Source organism: Pungitius pungitius, chromosome 15 (assembly GCF_949316345.1).
Source record: "Pungitius pungitius chromosome 15, fPunPun2.1, whole genome shotgun sequence".
In the NCBI taxonomy this organism is placed as follows: Eukaryota; Metazoa; Chordata; class Actinopteri; order Perciformes; family Gasterosteidae; genus Pungitius; species Pungitius pungitius.
Window position 1 is genome coordinate 2,114,613 of NC_084914.1, and position 8,750 is coordinate 2,123,362.

Sequence of the window (8,750 nt, forward strand, 5' to 3'; positions counted from 1 at the left end):
TAATTTGAAAGTCTGGAAGTGGAAGTGGGCGCGTGACGTTGTAACGCGGCCGAGCGGAAGCCCGCTAGCCCGTTAGCATATTAGCAGGAGACCCTAAAGAGTTTATTTTGGATGAGATGTCAAGAGTTGGAGCTGAAGCGGAGCTGCGGACTCTAGCGGAGGTGAAGATGAACCGTTAACGCTTCAGCTTCTGCTTCAAAATAAAACTTTAATAACCTAAAAACAAAACAAAAGTTTGTGTTTCACCTGCTGACTAATGCTAACCGGTCAACAGTATATTCTATTCAAAGGGTTAGCGTATAGTGCTAGCTGCTAAAAACAACCAGCCCTGAACCTGTGAATGTCCCCCCCCCCCCACACACACAGTGCCACTACGCCTCTCCAGGTGAAACTCTGTCCGATCTTCAGAAAGTTCGCTCTCTCTTCTCTGATCTTCGTCTCTTTGTAGATTTTTACTGTGAGTATCATTTCTTCATTGATTCATTTCTTCTTCATTTTTTCATTTATTAATTGATTTATTTCTTGAGTTATTAATTCATTCAACAGAACACTTCATTTTCATTTTTCATTCATACTGGGCGTGTACACACTCAGTTATATAAAGAACCTGCTCACAGTTCATTGTTTATGTAGTACACGTTACCATGGTGACCTGTAAATAGCTTTGGAGAACCGCTGCCGCATTGACCGGGGAGTACTATTGATTAAAGATTACTGATTGCTTACTGATTGATGAATTGTTGTCTCCTCTGAGAAGGTTTCCCAAACAAAGAGAAGAAGAAGCTGGTGTTTTTATCAGGGACTGTTCCTGTTCACTATGAAGGTGGCGCTCTTCTTCTACACGTCCTCTTATCCAACAGCTACTTGTGCATTCTGTATCACATATTACATTTATTGATCACATCTACACATACAAACTGATCAAAGTGCTCTGAATCTTGATGATTATGAACAACAACAACAACCCCAGAGTGAGATGCATTGGCATTAACCAGTGAGGGGCTCCCTTTTGTCTACAGGAAGTGAGTATAATATCCCAGTGTGCATCTGGCTTCATGAGACCCACCCGCTGTCCAGACCTCGCTGTTTCATCTGTCCCTCCGTCTCCATGGTGATCAACCCGTCCTGCTCTAGCGTGGACGCCTCCGGCAACATCCACCTAGTCGGCCTCACTAACTGGACTCATGTGAGAGCTGCTGCTCCGGGGGGGTAATCTGGACAGTTAGCGTTGTTAGCTAGTTGGCTGAGCAGAGTTACACAGATCAAATACATAATCAGTAAATCAGGAGATTAAGATACCTACTTTAATAAAAATAATGAATGTTGGCAGGTGTCGAATGAAGACACAGCTGTTTGGGTGTTTGGGTAAATAACCGGGCTCAGCAACATCTGGAACAACTAATTAAACGGTTCTCCATGCTCCAGCACCACGACAGGTTCACCTCCTCAGCTGCATTGACTCTGGTTTCACTGACAATGAGCAGCTTGTTCTCTGACCTCCTCCATCGAGCTGGTTTCCTCTCGTCAGTGACAACTGACACTAGTTTGGAGAAGAGGTCTTGGTGAAGGGCCTTCAGGATGGGGACTGATGGGGCTGCGCTGTTCAACAATCTACTGAAAAATATTATAATGAACTGCCTGTCATTTCCTGTCAGGGTGTGTCAAACCTGTCATCGCTTGTGTCAGAGATGAGGCGGGCCTTCCAGAGGGACATGCCCCTTTATGCCAGGTCTTCTGAGCAAGCCCCGCCCCCTGCAGGTTTGCAGGTTCCTGCCCATAGGTCAGAGTTCAAACATCCCGCTTTGATGTTCATAACAACAGACTTTTAATATTGGAGTTGTCGCCTCTTGCAGCCTTCATTATTCCTCCATCTCCTCCACCAGCCCCACCTCTCCCTCTTCCTGCTCCTCCTACTCCTCTCCCCAGAGGCCTCATCTCTTCACCTCGTCACACCTGTCTGGACAGAAAGGTACGCCTACTCTTCTACAGTTGGGATAAATGTTAGCTTGTAAGAATGCTAAATGTAGCATGCCTGTGTGTTTGTCTCTAAACTGACCAGACAAAGCTCCTCCCTCTCTGTTGCAGCGAGCCAATGGGAGCAGGGCAGGGAGGTTAGGGTGAGGAGATCGTACACTGAGGAGTTGCGGGGGATTGACTTTAGTGCACCTCCTCCTTCATCTTCCTCCTCCAACAACCCTTTCCTCAGCTCCTCCCCCTCAGGTGAGACTAGTGTCCTTGACTAAATCATGTGACCCACAGGTTGAGTCATGTGACCACCAACACTACATACAGTTTCCTGTTTCAGACCGTAAAGGGCTTCCTCAGGTGAGAGGGAAAGAGGTGAGGAGGCTCCTCAGAGGACAAGGAGAGAGGTGAGGAGTCTTCTGAAAGGGAAAGAAGATAGGTGAGGAGGCTCCTCAGAGGACATGAAGATAGGTGAGGAGGCTCCTCAGAGGACATGAAGATAGGTGAGGAGGCTCCTCAGAGGACATGAAGATAGGTGAGGAGGCTCCTCAGAGGACATGAAGATAGGTGAGGAGGCTCCTCAGAGGACATGAAGATAGGGGAGGAGTCTTCTCAAAGGGAAAGGAGAGAGGTGAGGAGGTAAAGGAACAGTTCTGTGCAGTAATACAGTACTGCAGTATGTATGCTCTCTACAGGTGGTCCCCCTGAAGACCATCTCAGCTGGAAGATGGGGGCTCTCAGGCTGGACGGAGAGTCCACCAGAAACCAGCAGCGTGAGTCTCCTGTTCGGACGGTCCAATCAGAAGAAGCCGGAGACAGACAGACAACAAGCTCCGTGGTTCTGGTTCAAGATTCTGGACCAGCCGCCAGAGTTGACCTTATCAAGGTGAGGTGGACCACTATGGTCTGCAGGTCTCAGTAGCTCAGCAGGTCTCAGGTTGTCTCAGCTGTGTCTTCATCCTCTTTCAGATGGCGGCTTGTCTTCCTTCAGACCAGGCAGCCAGCTTCCTGTCTCTGGTCACCATGGAGGGGCGGGCCTTTAGCCCCTCTGATGTCATGGAGGCGGTCCAACTAAGCAAAGATCTCCCAGCAGCCCTCCGGTTCCTGACTCACAGCTGCCCCATCTGTCAGGAGCAGGTGTCCTTCAGCAAGGTGAGAGCAGCTCAGCCAATCAGAGGGCTTCATTTAGTATCCTGTGAAGAGCGAAGGCTGCCTGGAAATGATCTTCACAACTACCGACAATGCAAAGCTCCTTTGGATGAAGAATGTTCAAACGTGTCAACCAATCTCCAGTCTGACCCTTTCCTGATTCAAACGAGGTGTCAATCACGCTATTCAGCCAATCCGGGGGAAAGACCCTGAAAAATGAGCGTGGTTCTAAAGATTAAGAGCAAGCGTTGGAGAAAAAGACTTGACGGCAGATCATCACCATGACTCACTGATCCTGTTTCTTCTTCTCCTGTCTATTTACTGCAGATCATCACCATGACTCACTGCTCCTGTTTCTTCTTCTCCTGTCTATTTACTGCAGATCATCACCATGACTCACTGCTCCTGTTTCTTCTTCTCCTGTCTATTTACTGCAGATCATCACCATGACTCACTGCTCCTGTTTCTTCTTCTCCTGTCTATTTACTGCAGATCATCACCATGACTCACTGATCCTGTTTCTTCTTCTCCTGTCTATTTACTGCAGATCATCACCATGACTCACTGCTCCTGTTTCTTCTTCTCCTGTCTATTTACTGCAGATCATCACCATGACTCACTGCTCCTGTTTCTTCTTCTCCTGTCTATTTACTGCAGATCATCACCATGACTCACTGCTCCTGTTTCTTCTTCTCCTGTCTATTTACTGCAGATCATCACCATGACTCACTGCTCCTGTTTCTTCTTCTCCTGTCTATTTACTGCAGATCATCACCATGACTCACTGATCCTGTTTCTTCTTCTCCTGTCTATTTACTGCAGATCATCACCATGACTCACTGATCCTGTTTCTTCTTCTCCTGTCTATTTACTGCAGATCATCACCATGACTCACTGCTCCTGTTTCTTCTTCTCCTGTCTATTTACTGCAGATCATCACCATGACTCACTGATCCTGTTTCTTCTTCTCCTGTCTATTTACTGCAGATCATCACGATGACTCACTGATCCTGTTTCTTCTTCTCCTGTCTATTTACTGCAGATCATCACCATGACTCACTGCTCCTGTTTCTTCTTCTCCTGTCTATTTACTGCAGATCATCACCATGACTCACTGCTCCTGTTTCTTGTGTCAGACGTGTTTTAAGGCGTTTTTCTTGTCAGCCATTAAAGAGAAGACCATCAATCAGCTGGTTTGTCCTCAGTGTGGCCAACCTGAGGTCAAAGGTCAGGAAGAAATGGAATACTTCAACCTGCTTGACACACAGGTGAGGGGTCAGATGTCCCCCTGAACATCGGTACATGCTAACACATATTCCTGAAATACATCAAGCGTCACCAAAACCAGATAATCATCTGTTCTTCTTCTTCTTTGTGTGTAGATTCGTCACTTTCTGCCACCTCAGATCCATGAACTATTCCAGAGGAAACTCCGAGATCGAGCTCTGCAGGACATGCCAGATTTCCGCTGGTGCGCTCATGTAAGAAACCAGAGACCAGATCACGTCCCGCTTAGGCCGCCTCAGATCCTGCTGTTACACGTGTGTGTGTGTGTGTGTGTTTCAGTGTTCATTTGGCATGCTTCACGAAGCTGACAGGCTGAGGATCGACTGTCCCAGCTGTAAGAAGAGTACGTGCAGTCAGTGCAGATCTCCTGTAAGACTCCCTCACACACACACACACACACACACACACACTCCGTCCTACACACACATCTCAGATCAGAACCTCAGTGACTCTGTTCTGTCCGTGCAGTGGTCTCCTCAACATCACGGACTGACCTGTGACCAGTTCAGAGCCTGGAAGCAGCAGAAGCATCTGGATCCCCACACCACCTCCAGCAGCTACACCAGCATTGGTCTGTATGAACATATATCCGTGTACATAAATGCGTTGTGTCGTTTGTGTGTGTTACACATTTGAAACATGAATAGATCCTTCGTTACGAACCAAACTCACCACTGCTCCCTGCTGGGCCCTGCTGGTCCTCCAGGTGGATGCAGGTGATCTCAGAAGTTCCACAAAGCTCCTCACCCTATATTAACCAGAAAGAAATGGAGGGGGGCAATGAGGGAAACACTTACAAGAAGAATTCTGCAAATAATTGAAGCCACCAAAATGTCCAGGGAGCCACGTAAATTGACTTTTGAGTTGATGGCGCTGCCTCTGTGCTTTCTTTGAAAGAGCGTACTTGTATGACTATGCTATTATAGTGTCATTGTGTTATCAGTGGCATAATATGGTCTGAAAATTGCAATAATATCTAAATAAATGTGGGTATATAATAATTGCACAAGCAAAAATGTGATATTGTGAGAGCCGTAGTGCCACGTATGTGTTGAGTAATGTGCTCTCATGTTCCTCCTCAGAGTGTCCAAACTGTCAGGTGGTCTTCAGTCTGTCTAAAGGAGGCTGTCTTCACTTCACCTGCAGTCAGTGTCAGCATCAGTTCTGTGGAGGCTGCAGTCAGACCTTCACCACCGGCTCCGTGAGTCTCTACTCACTAACAGTGTTGTATTTTAGTTGGAATGCTGCTTACTATTAGTGAGCTACTATTGCTCTTTGAATCCATATGCAACTTTTTTTATTCTGCCTCTTCTTCTGCTGCACTTATCAGCTCATTAAAAAGCTCAGCTGTTAAAATATTTTGCTTCTTCAAGAGATTCCAGCTACGACTTTTGAGCTTTCTAGGGAGGGAGGGAGGACGCAGAGTTTTCTAACTACTACTACTATCACTACCACTACTACTACTACCACTACTACCACCACTACTACTACCACTACCACTACAACCACTACTACTACCACCACTACTACCACCACTACTACTACCACTACTACTACTACTACCACTACCACTACCACTACCACTACTACTACCACTACCACTACCACTACTACCACCACTACTACTACCACTACCACTACTACCACCACTACCACTAGTACTACTACTACCACTAGTACTACTAGTACTTCATCTTTTCCTTGACTGTAATTCAGCTCTTAACTTCTTTTCAGTTTTTCTAATTCATGTATAAAAAAAGAAAATTCATTTCACTTGTAAGGTTTTCATGTTTTAACATTCTAACACATTTTCTACTAATGATATATAATTATAGTAGGATGTGATCAGAAGATGAGGTTGCTCTCTTTTTTATCGTTTTCTAATTTCTAACGTTTTTTAATGTGATTTAATGCATTTCAATATCATTAAACAATAAACCAACGTGATTTCAGGCCATTGAGTTGACGATGTTGTCTTTTTTTATATATATATAGTTTGAAGCATCAAACTCCTAAAGAATAAGAATCCTTCAGTCGTCACGGCAGCCATCGAGTCCCCAACTGTTTCCATTTCAACGATTTGAACCTCTTTTCCCAGACGTGTAGTTTCTCTGGCGCCTGCGCGAGCAAAGGCCTTCACGCCCACCACCCCAGAGACTGCCTTTACCACCTGAGGGACTGGAGCGTGACGCGTCTCCACCTGCTGCTCCAGGTAAGACCCCCACAGAGAGCTCGGCTCCGGCCGCTGGGACGAGCTGCCACTGACGAGGTGGACCGTGTCCCTGCTGTCTCAGCATTACAGAGCACCTCTCACCTGGCTGCAACCAGCCAACAGCCGCCCACCTCGCTCCAGTCAGGCAGGTGCGCTCTGTTTGTGCTCATCGGGGGGGGTGGGGGGGTGGAACGGTCCGTCTCCCCCAGTTTGATTGACTCGTTCGGGCCATTTTTAGGGGTGTGTTTGGTTTTGGAGCTGAGGGACAACGGCGGCGGCGGCGGCGGCGGAGGGGAGGAGCCGTGCAGTCGACCTGCTCTGCACGAATACAGGGGATACTGCCAGTAAGACCACTTCCTCCCAGTCAGGGGCTCCTCTCCCAGCCGCTCACAGCGGGCGTGTCTCACGTGTCTCGTGACCCGCAGGTTGCACTATAAAGAGCGTTTGGTGGAGCTGATCAACCGCTGCTGTGCCGACCCAGCGGCCCTTTTCAGCCGGGCAGAGATCCTCGCCGAGCTGCAGCGCTGGCACGTCGCCGTGCCGACCAGGGAGCCAGAAGAACCGGAGCCGCTGTACACACACCGCCTCCGGCTGGTCAGTGTCGCATCCTCATAGCTGCCGTTTGTCTCTTGACATCTTCATTTCAAATCCAGTTCATCCGTAACGTCGTCGTTCCGAATACAGTTTAAATCGTGGTTTATCTGTCACATCACCAGAACTTTTCTTTTATGAAATGTGTGCGTTTTGATCTAATAATATTCCACTGTGTCATGTTTAATGGCCTCATAGTATTTTGTCCGTGTCTCTTTAGACTCTTCCTCCTCTCAGAAGGCAGTGAAAACCTCTGACATCACTCCGTGACCCCGGAGCTCCGCCTCCTGCCGCTGAGCGACTGACTCCGCCCACTCCTAACATGTTTCTGACCAATAACTTTAATTTATTAACTTTTGAGACGCCCCCCCCCCCCATCAGTGATGTCACTGCACTAAACCTGTTATAACATCACGTATCTGCTGTTCTGCTGTTTCCTGTGTTATGAACTGTGGACGTTTCATCCTGTCACCTCAGTTGTGGGGGGGGGCTTCTCCTTCACTGCTGTTTCCTGACCTTTGAACAGGATGATGAGCCCATCAACGGTCATTGTCTCTGAAATAATACTTTAATATTATTTGAAGATGAAAGAAAAAAACAGGTCCATATTGACTAATAAGGTTTAGGGTTGATGAATAAGGGTTAGAGCCATTATCGGTGACACTGTGATATACAGAGCCTGGTGGAAGGAAAGAGACTTAATGCACTCACATGATTCTGTTTGTTACGGCTCTTGTTGGACAGGGTTGTAATGGATTGGCGTTGCTAGGCAACAGCTGGCGAACTGGGTTGGTCCTGAGGTTGGAGGTTCTCACAGAGACGCTCAGCTCAAACAGGAAGTAGTAAACTCTGGGCTGGAAAGGGGATTTCTTTGACTTTTTTGATTTCTTCGGCTTCTTGAAAGCGAGTTCTCGAGGAGAACAAAGCCGTAAGCGCTTCAGGGTATTTTTATCTATTGTCCACTCCAACATGGTGTTTTGGTGCTTGGTGTAGATGTGTCTCTAAACGATATATAGGTGTGAAACCAGTTGGCTTCTTCAATGGATCCATGTGTTAAATGAATAATATCCAAATAAACTTTCTTCATTCTTCACTTCAGTTTGTAAACTAATTGAATCTCCACTTCATACATTTAGTTTAAAGATTATAAATCACTCAGAGCTTTGTGTTCGGAGGAAAAGCTGTAAATATTTACTCTTCAACAATAATTGGCACACACACACACACATCTCCATCAACGGGTTAAGTGTGGTGCAAGCTTCAGGTTCCTGGGTGTCCACATCTCTGAGGACCTCTCGTGGACCCTCAACCCTCACCAGCGCCTCTTCTTCCTGAGGAGACGGAGAAGGCTCATCTGCCCCCTCAGATCCTGGTGAACTCCTCCCGCTGCACCGACTGCATCACAGCGTGGTACCGGAAATCACTACCCGGAGCATCGGGGCTTCCTCACCCCCTCCATCACAGAGACTGTCCAGCACAGAAGATGTCTGCATCATGAAGATCAACTCCCAGCCAAACCAGAGACTGTTTTCTCTTCTCCCCTCTG

At 47.2% G+C, this 8,750-nt stretch overlaps 1 protein-coding gene across 6 annotated transcripts; it reads left to right on the forward strand.

Annotated features, from left to right (window-relative positions):
• The first annotated feature begins 16 nt into the window (after positions 1 to 16).
• Positions 17 to 8,297, forward strand: LOC119209422 (E3 ubiquitin-protein ligase RNF31-like). Of its 6 annotated transcripts, none has more exons than XM_037458766.2 (19): positions 17 to 161; positions 367 to 457; positions 758 to 823; positions 1,020 to 1,186; positions 1,656 to 1,780; positions 1,854 to 1,969; positions 2,086 to 2,220; positions 2,661 to 2,851; positions 2,935 to 3,117; positions 4,212 to 4,382; positions 4,497 to 4,595; positions 4,681 to 4,770; positions 4,870 to 4,972; positions 5,484 to 5,602; positions 6,500 to 6,613; positions 6,696 to 6,762; positions 6,852 to 6,957; positions 7,039 to 7,207; positions 7,425 to 8,297. In XM_037458766.2, the coding sequence occupies exons 1-19, from the start codon at positions 117 to 119 to the stop codon at positions 7,449 to 7,451; spliced, it is 2,184 nt and encodes a 727-aa protein (XP_037314663.2). In that variant the 5' UTR covers positions 17 to 116; the 3' UTR covers positions 7,452 to 8,297. The 6 variants fall into 6 exon arrangements, 5 of the variants coding, with proteins under 5 accessions (XP_037314663.2, XP_037314664.2, XP_062413634.1 ...); XM_037458767.2 differs by having other exon boundaries at positions 1,884 to 1,969; XM_037458769.2 differs by lacking the exon at positions 758 to 823 and having other exon boundaries at positions 115 to 161.
• The last annotated feature ends 453 nt before the right edge of the window (positions 8,298 to 8,750 follow it).